The sequence below is a fragment of the Budorcas taxicolor genome, chromosome 11 (assembly GCF_023091745.1).
Source record: "Budorcas taxicolor isolate Tak-1 chromosome 11, Takin1.1, whole genome shotgun sequence".
NCBI lineage: Eukaryota > Metazoa > Chordata > Mammalia > Artiodactyla > Bovidae > Budorcas > Budorcas taxicolor.
The window spans coordinates 46,851,018-46,873,743 of record NC_068920.1 but is presented as its reverse complement, the minus strand read 5'-3'; the positions used below and the strand labels follow the sequence as shown (position 1 = coordinate 46,873,743).

Genomic DNA, 22,726 nt, shown 5'->3' with positions numbered 1-22,726 from the left:
ACAAATTAACAAACAAAACAAAATAGAAATGGACTCATGGATACAGAGATCAACTTGGTGGTTGCCAGAAGGGATAAGAACGGAAGGATTAGTGAAATAGGTGAAGGGGATTCAGAGGTACAAACTTTCAGTTATAAAATAAATTAGTCCTAGGGATATAATATACAGAAATATAGTCAATAATATAGAAATAGTTTTTCATGGTGACAGATGGTTATTAGGCTTACTGTAGTGATCATTTCCTTAACTGAGGTATAATTGATTTACAATGTTGCATTAGTTCCAGGTTTACAGCAAAGTGATTCAGTTGTACATACATATATATCCATTTTTTTCAGATTCTTTCCCCTTATAGGTTATTACAAAATGTTGAGTATAGTTCTCTGTGCTATACAGTGGGTCCTTGTTCATTATCTATTTCATATATAATGCTGCTAAGTCGCTTCAGTCGTGTCCGACTCTGTACAACCCCATAGACAGCAGCCCACCAGGCTCCCCCGTCCCTGGGATTCTCCAGGCAAGAACACTGGAGTGGGTTGCCATTTCCTTCTCCAATGCATGAAAGTGAGAAGTGAAAGTGAAGTCACTCAGTCGTGTCTGACTCTAAGCGACCCCATGGACTGCAGCCTACCAGGCTCCTCCATCCATGGGATTTTCCAGGCAAGAGTACTGGAGTGGGGTGCCATCATATATAATAGTAATGTGTATATGGTAATCCCAGACTCCTAGTTTATCCGCCTCTTTTCCCTTTGGAAACCTTATTTTCTATGTGTGTGGGTCTGTTTTGTAAGTTCATCTGTATTTTTTTTTTTAGATTCCACGTATAAGAGATATCATGTTTGTCTTTGTTTGAGTGTGATCATCTCTAGGTCCATCCACGTTGCTGCAGATGGCATTATTTCATTCGTTTTGATGGCTGAGCGATATTCCATTGTACATATGTACCACATCTTTAGCTACTCATCTGTCAATGGACATTTAGATTGCTTCCATGTCTTGGCTATTGTCAGTAGTGCTACAGTGAACACTGGGTGCATGTATCCCTTCACATTATGGTTTTCTCCAGATATATGCTCAGGACATGGGTAGCTGGATCATATGGTAGCTCTGGTTTCAGTTTTTAAAGGAACCTCCATACTGTTCTCCATAGTGGCCGTACCAGTTTACATTCCCAGCAAGTGTAAGAGGGCTCCTTTTCCTCTACGCCCTCTATAGCATTTATTGTTTGTGGACTTTTTCATAACAGCCATTCTGACCAGTGTGATGATTTAAATGTTGAATCACTATGTTGTACACCTGAAAATACCAGAATAGTGTGTGTTGACTATATTTCAATAAAAAATAAGTAAAATGGAAATAATAATAATACCTACCTCAGTTTCTTTCTCGTAGGATGTTGGAAAAATTAAAAGGGTTAATACATATAAAATACTTTTCAGTGCGTACTAAGCTTTGCTGGTCCCACTGCTGACTCCCAGTCTTAGCTGATTCTTTGAGAGAAATTCTTCACACCTTGTAATGATTTTTTCACTGGGATAAACATGTGCTTTGTGATCTTGAAGTAAGCTTGTACTTTCTTTTTTTATTTATTTATTTATTTTTTTAATTTTTTTTATTTTTTTTTATTTTTATTTTTTTTAATTTTAAAATCTTTAATTCTTACATGTGTACTTTCAATCTTGTTTATTTTTCAGGAGTTATTGGCTGTGGGTACTTTGATTCTTGCAGAAGGTTCAAACCTGAAATATGTGAGATGATTTTGAATTTGGTTTCAGCGAGCAGAGTGCTATGGCAGTGGACTAAGGTACAAAATCGTCCGTTATCAGTAATCAGGAAAAAAAAAAGTCACTAATTTTTCAGTCTAGTTATCACCTTGTGGCTCAGGAAGTTCTCATCACATATTGGGTAGCAGTGTTTTTTTGGGAAAAGACAAATTAGGGGCTCGAATAGATTTATGACACCTTTTCCTTCCAGGGAGCAAATATTCTGACTGAATGATGCTTTTCATATGTATGAGATATTACTGTAAACCAGACATGGCATTCAATATAAAGTAGAATTTTGCTGAAATGAGAGCACTGCTTTTTTACTTATTTCTCTGATTTGTAACTCTTTATGTCTGTCTTCCCCTCCCCAACCCCAGGAGCCAAACTGTGTCAGACACTCCGATGTTCACTGAGTGACTACATGGATTTCCAGATATTCTTAGCTAGTCAGAACTTAAAGCCCAACTTGTGGGTTCCTCTGAGGTGGAGCATGAATTAGTAAATGGATACAATGTACTTAATAAAGTAGCCTAGATTTTATTGCAGAGATCAATGCTCTAAGTAAAACTCAGGGAGCATTGTAGCTCTCACCAGATAGTTGAAGCTAGCTGAAGGTAGTCTGAAGGTAGACTCATGAAAAAGTAATTAAAGATAGGTCAGATTAAACACACACACACACACACACACACACACACACACAAACCCAGCGTTGATATATGTGCTAAAAAAAAAAAAGTGGTGAAGGAGATGAGGATTACTTGTCATAGTTCATACGTTCGTTTGGCCATTTACGCACATCTGGACAGAAGCTGATGTCCTGGGGAAACCTGGAGTGTGGCAGCCTCTCAGACCCCTGGGTGGACTGGGGGATTTCTTCCGTGTAGCCCCGCTGCAGTGACCAGTTCTTTGCATGGGGCCTGCTCCAGACTGGAGTTTCAGAACGTCTGAATGTCTGAGATAATTCTCTGTCATAAGATCCGTCTTTTTCCAGTGGGACTGTTGTTCAATTTAACATGTCCTTGTACATATTTTTCTGGAATACTTTGGTCTTCCTGGTATTTTTCCATCAAAGCCTCTTTTATGAGTGTTAATCAGTTCTACTTCCTCATCTTTCTTTATCTTTTTAACACATTTTGCACAAGTTCTCATTTCCACTGCTCTCATCAAGGTCATCAAAGACCACAATCTTACCAAATCCAGAGGCTGATTTCGTCCTCCTCTGACTTGACCCTTTAGTGGCATTTGATGATCCCTCTAAACACATTCTTCTCTTGGCTTCAGAAAGGCCTCATGCTTCTTACTTCACTGGCTGCCTTCTCTAAGCCCCCACTCTCCCCCTTCCTCTAAGCACTGTGGTGCACCTGATCTCCATCCTGGAACCTCGTCTCTGCCTCCGTAATTACCCAGGTAGCCTCATCCAGCTTCGCGGCTTTAAACACCATCTCTGGGCTGATAACTTAAAAATCAATGCCTCCATCCCAGGCCTCTCTCCTCAGCTCCAGACTTGTTTCTAATGGGCTTACTTAGTAGACATCACCACTTTGATGTCTAGTAACGATCTCAAAGTTAACATGTCTGTAAATACGGTCCTCTATCAGACTTTCCTATCTTAATTATCCTGCTTCTCAGGCTAAAACACAGGACTACATCCTTGATTTCTCTCTCTCATTCCCTACATCCAGTCCATCAGCAAATCTTAGTAAGCAGCCTTTCAAAATAGTATATCCAGAAGTTGAGTGCTTACTGCCACCTGACTGTGATCACCCTGATAGACGTTTCCATTACCTGCCCTCTAGACCAGGCAGCAGCTTCCTAATCAGTCTCCTTGTCCTCCTAGAATCTGTTCTTTACATGGTCCTAAAAATGCTTTTTTAAAAGTATATCGGAGATCATGGTTCCCTTTGTTTTAAAATATACTCTTTTAAAAAAATAGATGATGCTACTCCTCCATTTTATTTATTTATTTTTGGCCCCATAGTACAAGCATATGAGATCTCAGTTCCCTGAGCAGGGATCGAACCCGTGTCCCCCACAGTGGAAGCATGGTCTTAAGCACTGGACCACCAGGGAAGTTGCTCCTTACTCAATCTTAGAATCACCAGTAGATTCCCAGTTACACTGCAGTGAAACATTCCACCTGCCCTCTGGCCTGTCAGCCTGAGTTGGCCTCTGCTCACCGCTCAGTAGCTCAGTGGTAAAGAATCCACCTGCAATGCAGGAGACACAGGCTTGATTCCTGGTTGGGAAGATCCCCTGGAGTAGAAAATGGTAACCCACTCCAGTATTCTTGCTGGGAAAATCCCACAGACAGAGAAGCCTGGCAGGCTACAGTGCATAGAGTCACAGAGTCGGACATGACCGAGCCACTGGCCATACATAAACACCCTTCTTCCCTCCCATTGTTCTTCTGCAGCCACACTGCCCTTCTCCCTGTTTCCTGAACACCCGCAAGCTTTTCATGCTTCTGGACCTTTGTACTTTGTTTGACTCTTCTCACCATCTTACCATCAGAGGGGCTTTCTTAGATGATTTCCTCTAAAATAACTGTCCATGACCCCATTACAGGCCTTATCTGTCTCCTGATCCTTCATTTGTTCTTACTATGACTTTTATCATGATTATTTGTCTGTTAGTTTATATTTGCTTCCTATTTATTGCCAGGCTCTCCCACTTGAACAGGCCGCTGATGGCAGCAGATTTAGCTGTCCTATTTACCATGATATCTTGGTAAGGGTAGTGGGAGATACTCAGAAATAGTCATGAAAAATGAATGAATCTTCCTACTCTTCCCCAGCCTCAAATAAGCAGCCTTCTTTGTATCTTTTCTTCAAATTTCCCATTTTCACAAAGCACTCTTTTAATCCACTCATGTCTAGCATATCTCTTTACTTCTCTATTACTTTACATAGCTTTAAAGCAGAAGCAGGTGAGAAAAAAAAGAAGTTGACAAATATTAAAAGAAAATGTTGAAAGATGAGGTAAGAAGCAGATTAATAAATAAGAAAGAATAGGGTAAGAAAGGACTTCATTTAATTCTCCCTAATGGTTGCTTAAGTTGCCAACAGCTGCCATCATAGCTGCAGTCTTTCACAGAAAAGAAAAGGTAATGTTCACATAGCCTTTTCCCTTTATTTTTGCGTATTTGTAATATAAGTGCCTGCTTTGCATTTTGGTGAGTAGTATGAACATTTTAGCTTGGAATGGAAAAGCAAAGAGGGAAAGTGAAAGGTGGTTGCTAATATATCATTTCTCTTTATTCTATCTTCACTTGCTACCTGCTGTTTTTAACTTGCACTGTAAATTAGCCTGTAGAAATTACTCTGTAAACTCAATAGGGTACTTTTTCAATATAGAAAGGGCATATTCCATGAATAAGTGCTAAAGAAAGCATTTACTTTCCTGAATTACTCATATGGAAAATTTGCTTTATATTTCCAAAGTTCTCATTGTCTCACTTTCAAAATGATGCTGATGGCATCAATTACAATCTTTACACTTGGGCAGCAGTACTTCCCACACCTAATGCCTCAAGTTTATCCCTTAACTGGTACCTCTTTGTATAAGAATGTAAAAGGTGTCATATTATAGTTTTGCCTATTTGGATTTAGAAGTGGGTAGAAATAATAAGTAACTTAGTGTTCAAACAAACAAGCAAAACCCACAAAAACTACTAAGTAATTATAGCTGCATATCATACTTGCCTGCCAATTCTATTGCGGATATAGAGGTATATGAAAGCATATTGACTGAGTTTGGATCCATAAGTGAAATCTAGATTATGACAAACAAATGTATTTGTGGAAATCCAAATGCACTCAGGACCTTAATCAAAGCAACCTATGAAAGATGGTTTTTATTGACTTTAGACATGAACTTTCATTATTCTTAACCACATGACCACCAGCTCACAATCAGCTTTTTTGTTATGACATATTTCCATTTTGACATAGGATCACAACAAACTATGGAAAATTCTTAAAGAGATGGGAATACCAGACTACCATCTTCCTCCTGAGAAACCTGTATGCAGGTCAAGAAGCAACAGTTAGAACTGAACATGGAATAACCATCTGGTTCAAAATTGGGAAAGGAGTACATCAAGGCTGTGTATTGTCACCCTGCTTATTTAACTTATATGCAGAGTACATCATGAGAAACACTGGGCTGGAGGAAGCACAAGCTGGAATCAAGATTGCTGGGAGAAATATCAATAACCTCAGATATGCAGATGATGCCACCCTTATGGCAAAAAGCAAAGAGGAACTAAACAGCCTCTTGGTGAAGGTAAAAGAGGAGAGTGAAAAAGCTTGTTTAAAACTCACCGTGAAAAAACTAAGATCATGGCATCCAGACCCATCACTTCATGACAGATAGATGGGAAAACAGTGAAACAGTGGCAGACTTTATTTTCTTGGGCTCCAAAATCACTGTAGATGGTGACTGCAGCCGTGAAATTAAAAGATGCTTTCTCCTTGGAAGAAAAGCTATGACAAACCTAGTCAGCTTATGAAAAAGCAGAGACATCACTTTGCCAACAAAGGTCCTTATAATCAAAGCTATGGTTTTTCCAGTAGTCATTTATGGGTGTGAGAGTTGAACCATAAAGAAGGCTGAGCACCAAAGAATTGATGCCTTCTAACTGTAGTGCTAGAGAAGACTCTTGAGAGTCCCTTGTTCAGCAAGGAGATCAAACCAGTCAATCCTAAAGGAAATAAATCCAGAATATTCATTGAAAGGACTGACGCTGAAGCTCCAATGCTTTAGCCACCTGCTGTGAAGAGCCGGCTCACTGGAAAAGACCCGGATGCTGGAAAAGACTGAGGGCAAGAGGAAAAGGAGGCGACAGAGGATGAGATGGTTGGATGGCATCATTGACTCAATGGACATGAGTCTGAGCAAATCTGGGAGATAGTGAAGGACAGGGAAGCCTGGCGTGCTGCAGTCGATGGGGTCACAAAGAGTTGAACATGACTGAGAGACTGAACAACAGTAACAACAATTTCTATAGGAACGCTAACAAGGTTAATAATGATTAGGAATGCTTATTCTTACAATTCACAGTTTTTAAAACCTCAAGGAGCAATGGCTTGATCAAAGTCAACTCACGGGGGTAGAATAAGAGTTGGAGTCTGCATCTGGTGTGTTATCTTGAGTCCATCCTATTAAAAGCGTTATGGTCTTTTAAATTATATTTCGGTTTATTTATGATGTGTTTATTCCATAAATGCTGTAACAAAAATATAAACTTAATTTATTTGCCCAGTCTATTTTATATAAAATTGGAACGGTGAAATAAAATCATTCTAAAAGATTTTTAGTTTTATCTTGAATTGAAATTGAAGAGTGTTACTTTTTCTCTCAACTCTAGGTGAAGATGCTGCCTACTCCTTCTAAATTTCATTACATTTTCAATCTGCGAGATCTTTCCCGAATTTGGCAAGGAATGTTAACCATAAAAGCCGACGAGTGTGCTTCAGTTCATGTTCTTCTGTCACTTTTCAAACATGAGTGCAACAGAGTAATTGCGGACAGGTGTATATTGCAGTGCTTGAGTTTAAATGTAATATATAAGCAGTTTATACTACTAGATTAACTCCTGTATTAGCGACTCAAATAAGTAGAATATTTTCTTAAATTGCTCTGAGGCTTGTGACACATGGATGTCATTTCCCACCTGCTGGTCACCTTGAAAAAAACACTCCACCAATTTCCTTGAGTATTATTTCAATAAGACATTTTAAAAATATGCCCACATTATCGGCATGTTGACAACATTCAGAGGCAAATTTTAGTTATGTATAGTTCCTAAAAAAACTTGAAATGTGTGTAGTGAGGGCTCGGTTGCATGGTGACATTTGGTACATAAACTAACTCATCTTTCTGAGCCTCTGTTCACTCCTCTATAAAATATGATGGTAATGCTGGTCTTGTTGTTGTTTAGTCACTAGGTCACAGCTGACTCTTTTGCAGCCCCATGGACTGTAGCCCATCCAGTTCCTCTGTCCATGGGATTTCCCAGGCAAGGATACTAGAGTGGGTTGCCATTTCCTTCTCCAGGGGATCTTCCTGAGCCAAGGAATTGAACCTGTTGTCTCCTGCATTGGCAGGTGGATTCTTTACCGCTGCGCTACCAGAGAAACCCAGTGCTGTTCTTACAAAGCTGTAAAGGACCTGCTACAATGTCTCACATAAAGTGGCCTCTGTCAAATATTAGTCCCACTCCTTCCTCCCTTCTCACTCTGATGTTGTAAGTGTGAAAAGGACCTTCACACACTGGGTGCACACAGACCCAGAAAGAGGATGCTCACCCACTGCTGGCTGTCAAATTCTCTTCTGTTGCAAGTTTCAGGGATCTTGGGCCTCACCCAAGGGACTTACCTGTTTTGTTAAAGAAAAAAAGTCAATCACACTTGTTAAGACAATAAGACACTCACCCTTTATTCAAGACTATTGTGATAGATGTAGGGACTATACAGTGAGGTTTTGCAGTAGGGCTGAGAAATTGGGCTCAACTCTGAATACAAGCAGGGAAAAGTGGGAATTTATAACTGGGGAACAAGATGGGGGAATTTGGATGGGAAATTACTAAGAGGAAATAAGGGGGTTATGGAAGGATTCTGCCTAAACTTGGAGAAGGCAATGGCACCCCACTCCAGTACTCTTGCCTGGACAAGCCCATGGATGGAGGAGCCTGGTAGGCTGCAGTCCATGGGGTCGCTTAGAGTCAGAAACGACTGAGCATCTTCACTTCACTTTTCACTTTCATGCATTGGAGAAGGAAATGGCAACCCACTCCAGTGTTCTTGCCTGGAGAATCCCAGGGACAGGGGAGCCTGGTGGACTGCTGTCTATGGGGTCGCACAGAGTCGGACATGACTGAAGCGACTTAGCAGCGGCAGCTGCCTAAACTGATCTAACGGGATTCTTGCTAAAAATGGGTGATGCAAAGAAGGACATGGAAGTCCAAAATTTGGGGCCTAGTTGGGAAGAGGATTCAGAGGAGCTTAAGTCTGGCCACAGAGAGAGACAGTTAGTATTTTCTGTAAGTGACACTGTCAGTGTTATAACTCTCTTGGATGGAGTTCGGTCTGCCTCTGGTCAGAAGGCCGAACATACTGTTTCTGTGTTTTGAGGTAATGGATGTACAGGGTGAGGGCTGAGAAGATGTGGAGAGAGGTTAAAACCATGTTCAGTTAGAACAGATGCCTTCCTAGTTTGCATTTCTTAATCCTGTATTTTTCTTTTAGGTTTATAACGCCTGATGATGAACAATGGTTTAATACACAACTTGTCCGTTCAGTTGAAGAAAATGTTAGCCCAGATGTGGGGTCATATATTCTTCCTGAACCATACTTTGTAGATTTTCTCCGTGAGATGCCTGAACCAACTGGAGATGAACCCGAAGACACCACGTTTGAAGTGCCCAAAGTCTATGAATTGGTATTTATTTTCCGTTTTTTTCGATCATTCATCTGGCTAGATATTTCTCCCTGCACTAGAGTCCCACTTTGGAGTTATCATAACTTCTACAATAGTTATATGTTGTGTTTCATGTCATCATACACCAAGTGAAATATTTATTTCAAAGAAATTCAGCAGCAGTCCCATTAAAGTCAGGTATAAGACAAATGTGTGTGCAGTTATCGCGATTACTTAATATTGTTTTGAAAGTTCTAGGCAGTGCAACAAAATGACAAGAAGAAAATAGATGTAATTATCAGATAGGAAAAACAAAAGTGTTATTACTGACAGATATGGTTATCTCTTAATATAATCCAAGAGATTTTTAAAAATCAGTTCCAACTTTCAGTTATATGACCAAGTGTGATATAAATCTATAACTGAATAAATATCCTCTATATTAGCCAATGGGCCAAATCCAGCCTACTGCCTGTTTTTGTCAGATTTGTGAGCTAAGAAGAGTTTTGCATTTTTAAATGGGTAGAAAAAAATCAAAGAATAATAATATTGTGTGACACATGAAAATTACACAATTCAAATTTCAATGTTCACAAGTAAAGTTGTATTGGAACACAACCAAGCCCATCTGTTTATATATTGTCTATGACTGCTTTTGTACTACGAAGGTGGAGTTGAATGACCATATGGGCCACAAAGTCTAAAATATTTACTACTTTGCCCTTTATAGAAAAAGGATTGCCATCTCTTGCCAATAATCCCAAGATAGGAAATACAACATAAAAGTATTTCATTCAGTTAGCAACAAATATGTAAAACATCTAGGAATAAATATGATAAAACTTTACTTGGTTAAATGGCCACACATTGTTTTCCATAAGTTAATGTATAGATTTAATGATGCTTGAAACAAGACTCCAGAGAGATTTTTTAAAAACAGGATCACATAGAGTAATTTTGAAATGAATGTTGGTCAAAGAATTAAATGGGGAGCAACCATTTGCAAAAGAAATAAGTGAATATTGATTTCAGAATAATTTGACTACATAAACAATGTAAAATTTCTATATATTTTTAAAGCTCCATAAGCACTGTTAAGAAGCAAATAAAAACTGAGAAATACATTTGTTATATTACAGCCTTAATTAACATGGATAGTAGTTGGTGCTGGGATTCCTAAAGGAAAAGGTTATGAATAATTTCATATTGGAAACCAACCAGTTAGGCTTCAGGATCTGAAAATGGAAATAACTAAAAGTCAATTCATTCATGACACATTTTTGGAAATCCATTAGGTTTAACTTTTTTTTAAAGGATTACTTGTGAATATCTTTACAATTACAGCATTCCTGAATTTTGGATCTTAAATATTATTTTTCTCTCTCCCTACTCTTAGGTACCATCCTTTGAATTTCTGTCTGAAAAACTCCAGTTTTACCAGAGACAGTTCAATGAAATCATTAGAGGAACATCTCTTGATCTGGTGTTTTTTAAAGATGCAATGACTCATCTTATTAAGGTTCTCGCTATTGATTGTTTACTGATATAAATAGATAATGTAAAAGCTTAGTGAATTTCACAGATAAACTTTTTTAGAGAGTACTTTTATAGTATCTGATAGTTAATAGAAGAGAATCTATAGGTTAAGTCAGTTCACTCTCTTACAAAACAGAGGCTTAATCAGAAGCCTCTTATTTGAATCCATCTATATGACAGCAACGGAGAAGGCAATGGCACCCCACTCCAGTACTCTTGCCTGGAAAATCCCATGGACAGAGGAGCCTGGTAGGCTGCAGTCCATGGGGTCTCTAAGAGTCGGGTACGGCTGAGCGACTTCACTTTCACTTTTCACTTTCTTGCATTGGCGAAGGAAATGGCAACCCACTCCAGTGTTCTTGCCTGGAGAATCCCAGGGATGGGGGAGCCTGGTGGGCTGCCGTCTATGGGGTTGCGTAGAGTCGGACACGACTGAAGCGACTTAGCAGCAGCATATGACAGCAAATGTTTTTCAAGGGCAAACTGAGGGGTTTTGTGTTTGTCTCGCTGAGTCAGAGTTTTACCTTTTTAGACAATAAGCTGGAGAACCCTAGGAAAAAAATATTCCCTCAAACTATGTTTTGGTGTAATGGAAATCCCATTGCCCATGGAGGAAAAGTTGATGTGTTTAAAAATGTTGACTTCATGATTGACCTACAGACTATGGGGAAAGAGGAAACGTAGGTATACAGGACTGATAAAAATAGGAACCAACTGGAGGCATGACCTGAAAGGAGTATGGCTTGGGTCCAGGTGTGAAAGGCTGCAGAAGGAGTTGTTTGTGTAATTTATAGAGGAAAAAGGAATTTCTCCAACAAATTGGAATAGGAAGGTTTCATAAAGAGGAGACAGTTAACTCTGTATTTATTATAGAATCGTCTTCTGCAAAATTGGCGAATTTACATTCATCTATTCAACAATTAATAGTTATTATTTAAAATATGGCACATCATGGCACGTGGACTCCCTGGTTGTGGTACATGGGCTCAGTAGTTGTGGCCCATGGGCTTAGTTGTTCTGAGGCTTGTGGGATCTTAGTTTCCAGACCAGGGATTGAACCTGAATTCCTTGCATTGCAAGGCAGATTCCCAACCACTAGACCACCAGGGAAGTCCCAACAAATAATTATTGAGTACCCACAGTGGCTTGGTCTTAGGGGCCTGGTACCCTGTTCTAGGTGCAAAACCACATAAGTGATTAATGTATTTAAAATATAATAGATTTGACACATATCAAGGTGTCTGCCCCCTGTAAAACTTGAATTTTAAAAAATTCTTTGTTGTGGTGATAAATGAATTTACTGATCCATCTAGATTGTCTTTTAATCAGTGGTGAAGGTGAAGGTGAAGTCACTCAGTCATGTCCGACTGTTTGCGACCCCGTGGACTGTAGCCTACCAGGTTCCTTCATCCATGGGATTCTCCAGGCAAGAATACTGGAGTGGGTTGCCATTTCCTTCTCCAGGGGATCTTCCCGACCCAGGGATCGAACCCAGGTCTCCTGCATTGGAGGCAGACGCTTTAACCTCTGAGCCACCAGGGAAGCTCTAATCAGTGGTATTAATGTAAAAGACAGCTTTTTAGCAATGTCTCCAACTGACCTGCGTAAGATTCAAACCACAGTTTGGGCCTTATCCTCTCTGTGAGGGAATCTCCTTAGAAAAGCAACACAAGGCTAAAGGCTGTTTCCCTAAGTTTTTTCTACAGATGTTTCCATGCCTCCATTGTAAATAGAATTTTGATACTTTAAAAAAATTTTCACCGGCAGAGATATGGTAGAGGTAGCATTTGTTGTAGAGCTAAGTAGCATTTGTTTTCTGCTTAAGTCAGTGTGTTAGACTGATGATAATAAGCAAACAGTTGTAAACTGCTCCCTGCAGATTGGGAAGAGCAGTTCCATTACCTGTTGAGTATGAAAATAATAAAATTACACACACACACACACACACAGAAAATCATTTTAAAATAGGAGATAGGAAAGCCAATTTGCACTCTTTTTCATGATGTAAATATAGATGGGCAATGAAAGAACTGGAATTGAATAAATCAATATGAAACCTTTTACATTAAATGAAAAAGTCTAATGTAGTCTTGAAGCATGTGGTCAAACCATGGACCCATTTATTGCAAGCAGATGTAAACAGCTGAATTCTATTTTCAAATATATACTATTTTATTTCAAAACAGATTTCACGAATAATCCGAACATCATGTGGAAATGCATTGCTTGTGGGTGTCGGTGGTTCAGGAAAACAAAGTCTTTCAAGATTGGCCTCTTTTATAGCTGGATATCAAATATTCCAGATAACATTAACCAGGTAAGATAAAATGAAACACGCCAATATTTTTTTTTCTCTATCGTTGATTTCACTGGAGTGAAATGTTCGATTAAAAAAATTACATATATAATTATGACTGATTTGCATTGTAGTATGGCAGAAAGCAACACAGCATTGTAAAGCAATTATCCTTCAACTAAAAAATGAAATAAAATTTAAAAAATTACAATAGGATTTATCTGGAGGTTCAGTGGTTAAGACTCCATGTTTCTACTGCTGGAGGCAACAATTTGATCCCTGGTCAGGAAACTGAGATCCTGCATGCTGCTGGGCATAGCCAAATAAACAAAAATAAAAAAGATTACAACAATTTATTGTATTTCTTGTTTTTATTTCAGGGTAATATACATTTAAAAAAATGTTCACAAATCATGAGTGTCAAAAAGTAAGTACACCTATGTAGTTAGTTCACAGATAAAGAAATAAAACATCACTAGCACCCAGAAGTACACCTTGGCTCTTGTCCCAGTCACTACCCTCCTAAGGGGAACAGTATTCTAACTTCTAAGCCCATTGATTTATTTTGCCTATTTTTTAGCTTATGTCAGTCAAATCGTATGGGGTTTCCTTTTTTAGTGTCCAGCGTTTCTTGCTTGCACGGTGTTTGTGAGACTCATCCCTGATGCTACATGCAGCAGCAGTTTATCCATTTTTATTGCTGTGGAGCCTTCCATTTTATCACATATTCCATAGTTGCTTATCCATTGTACTGTTAATAAACAGTTGCGGGGTTTTTGATTTGCAAATATACTCATGTCTGAGTATACTGCTTGAGATAGAAGTGGTGGGTATAACAATGCAGGGGGAGTGAGGAGAAGAGGCCAGGCAGCGGAGGAAATCCGGAGTGGTTTCCAGAAACCTCAGGAGCCAGAGAATTAGCCTAAAAACGAGCTTAAAGCACGAAGAGTGGTGTCAAACCTTTGAGTGGATCAGATGGGGGCAGAAGCCACCATTAAGGAAGTGAAAGAAGCAAATATAAACAAATTTTAAAACTCCTCAAGAGGCTTAGATATGAAAGAAAGCAGCGAGAGGAGTCTGGACCTAGAGAGGGTGTGCTGTGACCATGTCTATATATTGTAAAAGCAATGCCTAACAGTCTGCTTAATTTTAAAAAATGAGCAAAATGGCTTTGTGACTTCATTGAGTGGTCAGTGAGAGGGTTGCTCTATCAACACCGGGCAGTTCTGAGTAAGGATGTGGACTAGGTCGCTCTCACGGGTGCAGCTACTTCTCAGCAAACCAACTTACCCGTTTCCCTTTTTAATGAGTTCTCCCCCTTGGGAATTATTTTGAGGGGATAGATCGTTTCTTTTTGATAGTATTCCTTTTGCTGAGATCTATAAGACTTTTAACTATAGTGCCACCCAGAAGGGCTTCACTTCCTCTCCTAATTTAAAAATAAGCTATGACATCTCTTATATGTAGAATCTAAAAAGAAATGATACAGATGAACTTATTTACAAAACTAAAACAGACTCACAGACTTAGAGAATGAACTTATGGTTGCCAGGGGAAGAATAGGAGGAATGGATAGTTGGGGAGTTTTGGATATAGAATTATGTACACGTTGCTGTATTTAAAATGGATAACCAACAAGGACCTACTGTATAGCATAGGGAACTCTGCTCAATGTTATGTGGCAGCCTGGGAGAGAGGGGAGTTTAGGGGAGAATGGATACATGTATATGTATGGCTGAGTCCCTTTGCTGTCCACCGGAAATTGTCACAGCATTGTTAATTGGCTATACTCCAGTATAAAATAAAAAGGTTAAAAAAATAAAAGTAAGCTATTTATACATTTAAGTGTAGTTAAGCTTACTCCTTGGAAGAAAGGTTATAACCAACCTCAGTTTATTTCAGTTCAGTTGTTCAGTCATGTCCGACTCTTTGCGACCCCATGAATCACAGCATGCCAGGCCTCCCTGTCCATCACCAACTCCCAGAGTTTACTCAGACTCACATCCATCGAGTCGGTGATGCCATCCAGCTATCTCATCCTCTGTCGTCCCCTTCTCCTCCTGCCCCCAATCCCTCCCAGCATCAGGGTCTTTTCCAATGAATCAACTCTTCGCATGAGGTGGCCAAAGTACTGGAGTTTCAGCTTTAGCATCATTCCTTCCAAAGAAATCCCAGGGCTAATCTCCTTCAGAATGGATTGGTTGGATCTCCTTGCAGTCCAAGGGACTCTCAAGAGTCTTCTCCAACACCACAGTTCAAAAGCATCAATTCTTCAGCTTTCTTCACAGTCCAACTCTCACATCCATACATGACCACTGGAAAAACCATAGCCTTGACTAGATGGACCTTTGTTGGCAAAGTAATGTCTGCTTTTAAATATGCTATCTAGGTTGGTCATAACTTTTCTTCCAAGGAGTAAGCATCTTTTAATTTCATGGCTGCAATCACCATCTGCAGTGACTTTGGAGCCCCCCAAAATAAAGCCTGACACTGTTTCCACTGTTTCCCCATCTATTTCCCATGAAGTGATGGAACCAGATGCCATGATCTTTGTTTTCTGACTGTTGAGCTTTAAGCCAACTTTTTCACTCTCCTTTTTCACCAAGAGGCTTTTTAGTTCCTCTTCACTTTCTGCCATAAGGGTGGTGTTATCTGCATATCTGAGGTTATTGATATTTCTCCCGGCAATCTTGATTCCAGCTTGTGCTTCTTCCAGCCCAGCGTTTCTCATGATGTACTCTGCATATAAGTATGACCAACCTAGACAGCATATTAAGAAGCAGAGACATTACTTTGCCAACAAAGGTCCATCTAGTCAAGGCTATGATTTTTCCAGTAGTCACGTATAGATGTGAGAGTTGGACTGTAAAGAAAGCTGAGTGCCGAAGAATTGATGCTTTTGAACTGTGGTGTTGGAGAAGACTCTTGAGAGTCCCTTGGACTGCAAGGAGATCCAACCGGTCCATCCTAAGGGAAATCAGTCCTGACTATTCACTGGAAGGACTGATGTTGAAGCTGAAACTCTGGTACTTTGGTCATCTGATGCAAAGAGCTGACTCATTTGAGAAGACTCTGATGCTGGGAAAGATTGAAGGCAGGAGGAGAAGGGGACGACAGAGGATGAGATAGTTGGATGGCATCACCAACTCAGTGGACATGAGTTTGAGTAAACTCTGGGAGTTGGTGATGGACAGGGAGGCCTGGCATGTTGCAGTCCATGGGGTCTCAAAGAGTTGGACATGACTGGGCGACTGAACTGAACTGAACTGAAGCTACATCATCTCGAATGCCCATAACAACCTTTACAAATTGGTAATTATCTTAATTTTGAAGATGAGGAAACAAACTGTAAAACATGAAGGGACTTTTATAAAACTGCAGGGCAGGGATTTGAACTCTGGTCTTCCTGATTTTAATGCCAGTAGTCTTTCCATTAGACCCTATGGATTACACAGAACTCCCTATTACTTACATTATGAAACCTCCTTCAAATAAGGACTTCTTTATAATCCCTTTCATTGGCATCTACACACGAAGATTTACATGCCACATTTAAGAAAACGTCTGCTTTGTTTTTACATATCATATCACTTCTGGTAGCACATGGATTTAGTAGGAAACAGGGTAAACAAGAAAAACAGAGACCAAGCTCGTCTCTCTTCAGAATCTGTGACCACATAATTATAACATTTCTATTATTTATATCACATTGCATAATGCATCTCTGAATCTAGTTGCTTAATGAGATGTGCAAATTACCATTATATGTAATTTATCACTAATTTTACTTATAATTTATCTATACCTTCTTACCAATCTAAGCTTATCCAAATATCTGATTAGTTTTAAATATTACATATATATTCACTTGGGAAAACATCTGTTGGCTGAGCACTGTTGGACTGTAGGGAATAAAAGTTCTTTTCCTTGTTCCCAATTATTCTGTCTGAGTCACTTGTAGTAAATTCCCCACTAACTTCTCAAGCTAAATAAAACCTATTTATTTAGAGTGGTAATGTACAGCTGTTTAGCTCTGTGTTTTCTAGCAGGCACTATTAACTTAGAATCTATTGGAGCAGGTGCAGATTATGCTCTAATTATCATGGATTATTTTGTGTTTTGAGATAAATGTTGACTATATTTTCATTTAAAGCTTTCTGCTCCTTCTCTTCTTAGGTCTTATAATGTGAGTAATCTCACGGATGATTTAAAAGCCTTGTACAAAGTTGCTGGTGCTGATGGCAAAGGCATCACTTTTATCTTTACTGACAACGAGATAAAAGATGAGGCATTTCTAGAATATCTCAACAACCTGCTATCTTCAGGGGAGGTATGTCTCCAAAGTAGAGAAAGAAGTTACATTTTTAAAATGTAAATCTGAATAGAGAAAGCAGCAGTCTTTCAGAAGCGAGGTATTTAGGGACTTCCCTGGTGGCCCAGTGGCTAAGACTCTGAGCCCCCAACTCAGGGCGCCCAGGACCAATCCCTAGTCAGGGAAGTAGATACCACATGCTGCAACTACAGTTTGCATGCTGCAGCAAAGATCCTGGACAGATGCAACTAAGACCTGGCACAGCCAAATAAATAAATAATTATTATTAAAAAAAGAAATGAAGCCATTTGGTACCCATTTTTCATTTTAGAAATGATTAACACATGAGGTTCAATCGATTTTTTTGAAGTTTCTGTGAAAGTAATGCTGCTTACCTCCAGATATTTTATATGTTTTCTTCCATTTTAAATATGGTTCCTTATTTGTCTCATAAATCTTTGGCTTGATCCTGTAATTTATTTTAGGAGAAGCAAAATTTATCTATCTATATCATTTATGTATCTAAATATCAGGAGTATAGAACGGTTGAAAAAGTTACCCTACCTGTAAGTAGATGTGTATGTCAACACTGAGCACCAAAGAACTGATGCTTTTGAACTGTGATGTCGGAGAAGACTCTTGAGAGTCCCTTGGACTGCAAGGAGATCCAACCAAGCCATCCTGCTGGAAACCAGTCCTGAATATTCAATGGAAGGACTGATGCTGAAGCTGCAACTCCAATACTTTGGCCATCTGATGCGAAGAACTGACTCATTGGAAAAGACCCTGATGCTGGGAAAGATTGAAGGCAGGAGGAGAAGGGGATGGCAGAGGAAGAGATGGTTGGGTAGCATCACCGACTCAATGGACATGAGTTTGAATAAACTCTGGGAGTTGGTGATGGACAGGGAGGCCTGTCATGCTGCAGTCCCTGGGACTGCAAAGAGTTGGACATGACTGAGCAATTGAACTGAACTGAATGTCACCACTGCTGACACCATTTTTATCATCACTTCTTTGACCACCAACATGCGTGGTACTTTATTAGAAGGATGCACAGGACTCAGCATATAGTTGAGCTAATGACTAAGATGTATTGCAGCAGCACAGTAAGGATTTTCAGCTGGATCAGTAAAGAAAAAGACACATCCGGGGGAGTCGGGAAATCCATATACATGTTTCCTATTAATATGTTCTCACTAAAGGGTCCATACAGAATGTGTTTTTGGTGTGAAATGAAAGTGAAGAAACATGAAGTCAAGTGCAGAAACACATGTGCTTTTCTGTTCAAGGAAGCTCATTTGAGATTCAGAATTCAAGACTTTCTTAGGGGCTGGTCATGTAGTTGTTCTCTGCCTAGCCACAATTGCCAAAATTCCAGACTCCCAGAAGGAAAGCAGATGTTCATCATATATCCCAATGTTTTTATAAATAGTCTAGGTACAGTGGAACAGCCTTATCGATTAGTAATGGCGGATTCCTTCCAAAAGCCTGTTTCTCAGATGCCAGGCAAAGGCCACCCTGCAAGCACACCTTGCGTATGAACTCTTCCCTTCACAGTACGGATGCTTACTTTCGTATGCTCTAGTTTACTATTTTGGAACCACAGTTGAGACTGACTGTGAATCAGAACGGAAGGCATCACTGGACATTTAAAGTGGTGACTGGAATGGTAAACAAGATGGCTTTTTGGTAATAGCTATTTGAGCAAAAGGAAACTTAATTTGCTCCTGATTAAGCTGCTAAATAAAAAGTTGCACTCTTGTAATTTCTGGCAGACTAGGGATTTGACTGTAGAGACGCAGGAAAAAATATGAAAAGAAATGACGTGGTGGTGGGGGTGGGGGGAGTGGGGAAGGACCAGACTTTGGCAGTGCGTTGGCTGTGGGGAACTCTCAAAATACTGAACCCTTTCTTGCCTATTCCTCAAAGATCTCCAATTTGTTTGCACGGGACGAGATGGATGAAATCACCCAAGGGCTGATATCGGTCATGAAAAGGGAGCTCCCTCGCCATCCTCCCACCTTCGATAATCTGTATGAGTACTTCATTTCAAGATCAAGAAAGAACTTGCACGTTGTTCTCTGCTTTTCTCCAGTGAGTTTTTACTTTAGTTATTTCTATGTAGGAGGAGTTACTTCCTTGAATGTACTTAGTTCACCTTCTCTGATGACATGATTTGCTCAGAAATGAACACTTGTTACTTCTTTACTACCACCAATCTCCACTGACCAAAATCATACTAAAGAGTGAAAATTGAGTATACTCGTTAGCAATTATTGCATACCCTACAACTTTGATTACCTAGAGACAGAAATTATTTGATTTTAAGGGATTTGGTGATGTAGTCTTGTCTAGCTTTAGCGCCGATATAGTCATACCATCTAGAATGTCCCTGATGTAGGTTTGAATGTCTCTCACTCACTGTGCTATCCAGTATTCTAACCATTAGCCATGTGTGGTCATTTGATTTTTGATCAGTTAAAATTAAGTAAAAATGAAAATCTGATTTCTCAGTCCCACTAGCTTCATTTCAAATACTCAATAGCTGCACGTGGCTAGGGATTACTGTGGAAAGCACACATATAGATCCTTTCCATCATCATAGAAAATTCTATTGGGCAGTTCTGCTCTTGGGGGTGGGGGAGGTGGCGCACTAACTTATAGGGCATCTTGCTTAATTTTTAGGTAGTCTAATAGCCAGAAAGATCTTCTTTACAAACAGTGGAATTTTGTCTCTGACTTTTCACCTGTGATTTCGTTTGTCCTGTAAAGTGAATCCAATCCCTCTCCTGCATTCAGCTCTTCAGATATTTGGGGAAAGTTTCTGCAGACTCCCTAAGTCATTTCTTTTTTAGACCAAACACCTCCCATTCCTTCTGCAGATCTCACTTGCCCTGGTTCCAGGCCTTTCACTGTCCTGGTCATCTCTCTCTAGAAATGTGGTTTGTCAGTTTCCTTTTTTTTTTTTCCATCCATTTTTCCTTTCTTGGAACAGATCTTTAACGTCAGATTGTTTAAAATTTTCTTTAAAATTTTAAGTATCAAATTTAGTTTTTGTGTTTTTTTTTTGCTTAAGAGTCCCTCTTGAGCCCCCCACCCACCTCCTGTCCCACCCATCTAGGCCGTCACAGAGCGCCAGGCTGGGCTCCCTGTGTTGTGCAGCAGCTTCCTGCTGGTGATCTCTCTTTTACATGATAGTGTATATATATCACTGCTACTGTCTCGATTCCTCCTACTCTCCCTTCTCTCGCTGTGTCCACAAGTCCATTCTTTTTGTCTGCATCTCTATTTCTCCCTTGTAAATAGGCTCATCGGTACTGTTTTTCTAGGTTCTTATATATGTGTTAGTATACAATATTTGTTTTCTCTTTCTGACTTACTTCACTCTGTATAACAGGCTGTAGATTCATCTACTTCACTACAACTGACTCAAATTCATTCCTTTTTACAGCCGAGTAATATTCCATTGTGTATTTGTAGCACATGGGCAAAGAAGATGTCAGTGTCTTCTTACATGGTAGATTCTAGAATTGAGCAGCAGATCGAGTCTTAGGAAAGGAAAGAGTGTGGAACTATTACCTCCTTGCACCTGGACACTTAATTTACATATTCATGCAGTTAAGAAGATTTCTAAAAAAATTTGTTGTATCAGGCTGTTGGCTCAGAATATAAAAAGGTCTCTCTGCCTGACTTATAATCCCTCTGTGTTTTTTTAATATATAATTTTTTTTAAATTTATGATGCTTTTTGACATTTCTGGCGCTAGGTTGGTGAGAAGTTCCGTGCCCGCTCTTTGAAATTTCCTGGCTTGATATCGGGCTGCACCATGGACTGGTTCAGCCGCTGGCCTCGGGAGGCACTGGTTGCTGTGGCCTCCTATTTCGTTTCAGGCTATAGTATTGTCTGCTCTAGTGACACTAAAAGACAAGTCGTAGAAACAATGGGCCTCTTTCACGACATGGTTTCAGAGAGCTGTGAAAGTTATTTCCAAAGGTAAGTGTTGATGCATAAGTGTAATAGCTACAGAAACACAAGGTTCACTCCAAAGAGGAATAAAATGGAACATCCAGTAAGACGCTCGTCACAGTGATGGAGCTCGAAATCCCAGCTGCACTTAGATTTTTCCCTTGCTTTGATTTTCTAGTGATTATGTAATAAAATGATGACAAATAATTGAGATTTTAAAATTAACTAGTGTCCATACTTTCAACTATTCCTTTCCCTCCGGGCTTCAAAGTAACAGATACTTAATGAATTATTTAAATTCACTTGCTTAATTTATTTTTTGGAAATGACTTAAAATAATTCATTATAAACTCTTTAAAATTTCGTATTCAAGTTCATTATTTATTTGGTTGAAGAAGTCCACAGTTCTAAAGTTTCCTTATTGCCTTATGCTAAGGGATCATGTATATGCATCACTTAATCTTGTCCGTGTTTTCTTGACCATTATGAAACCAAAGTTTAATTGACAGTAGAAGAGTCTAGTCCCTAAAAGCAGAAATGGTGTTCATGATGTGAACGCTGGTGTTGACAGTTCAAGAACATAGCAGTGTTTTCCAAAGTGTGATAGTCACTGGTATGATTGCTATAAATAAAGGTGGGCCAACATGGTTTCTATAACAGAGCACTTCTTGCTTAGGGTTCATGGATGAGCTTCAGGGCGTGCAGTACCTCCCAGAAAGACTGGGCCTATTTTTCTGCACAGAGAGTCTTCAGTTCAGTCGCTCAGTTCTGTCCAACTCTTTGCGACCCCATGGACGCACACCAGGTCTCCCTGTCCATCACCAACTTCCGGAGCTTACTCAAATGCATGTCCATTGAGTCGATAATGCCATCCAACCATCTCATCCTCTGTCGTCACCTTCTCCTCCTGCCTTCAGTCTTTCCCAGCATCAGGGTCTTTTCTAAGGAGTCAGTTCTTCACATCAGGTGGCCAAAGTATTGGAGCTTCAACTTCAGCATCAGTCCTTCCAATGAGTATTCAGGACTGATTTCCTTTAAGATTGACTGGTTGGATCTCCTTGCAGTCCAAGGGACTCTCAAGAGTTTTCTTCAACACCACAGTTCAAAAGCATGAATTCTTCAGCCCTCAGCTTTCTTTATAGTCTGACTCTCACATCCATTCATGACTACTGAAAAAACCATAGCTTTAAGTAGACGGACCGTTGTCATCAAAGTAATGTCTCTGCTTTTTAATATGCTGTCTAGGTTGGTCGTAGCTTTTCTTCCAAGGAGCAAGCATCTTTTAATTTCATGGCTACAGTCACCATCTGCAGTGATTTTGGAGCCCAAGAAAATAAAATCTGTCACTGTTTCCATTGTTTCCCCATCTATTTGTCATGAAGTAATGGGACCAGATGGAGAGTCTGGGTAGCACTTAATTGATTTTCC

General features: G+C 39.6%; 1 protein-coding gene across 1 annotated transcript in view; it reads left to right on the top strand.

Moving 5' to 3' along the window:
- The window catches only part of DNAH8 (dynein axonemal heavy chain 8), a 315,366-nt gene that overhangs the window by 164,544 nt on the left and 128,096 nt on the right, over nucleotides 1-22,726 (top strand). The window contains exons 57-64 of the mRNA XM_052649575.1: nucleotides 1,695-1,804; nucleotides 7,135-7,298; nucleotides 9,014-9,206; nucleotides 10,582-10,704; nucleotides 12,908-13,038; nucleotides 17,194-17,347; nucleotides 19,262-19,426; nucleotides 21,099-21,325. Of these exons, the coding sequence (XP_052505535.1) occupies nucleotides 1,695-1,804; nucleotides 7,135-7,298; nucleotides 9,014-9,206; nucleotides 10,582-10,704; nucleotides 12,908-13,038; nucleotides 17,194-17,347; nucleotides 19,262-19,426; nucleotides 21,099-21,325 (1,267 nt within the window). The remainder of the gene's footprint in view (nucleotides 1-1,694; nucleotides 1,805-7,134; nucleotides 7,299-9,013; nucleotides 9,207-10,581; nucleotides 10,705-12,907; nucleotides 13,039-17,193; nucleotides 17,348-19,261; nucleotides 19,427-21,098; nucleotides 21,326-22,726) is intronic.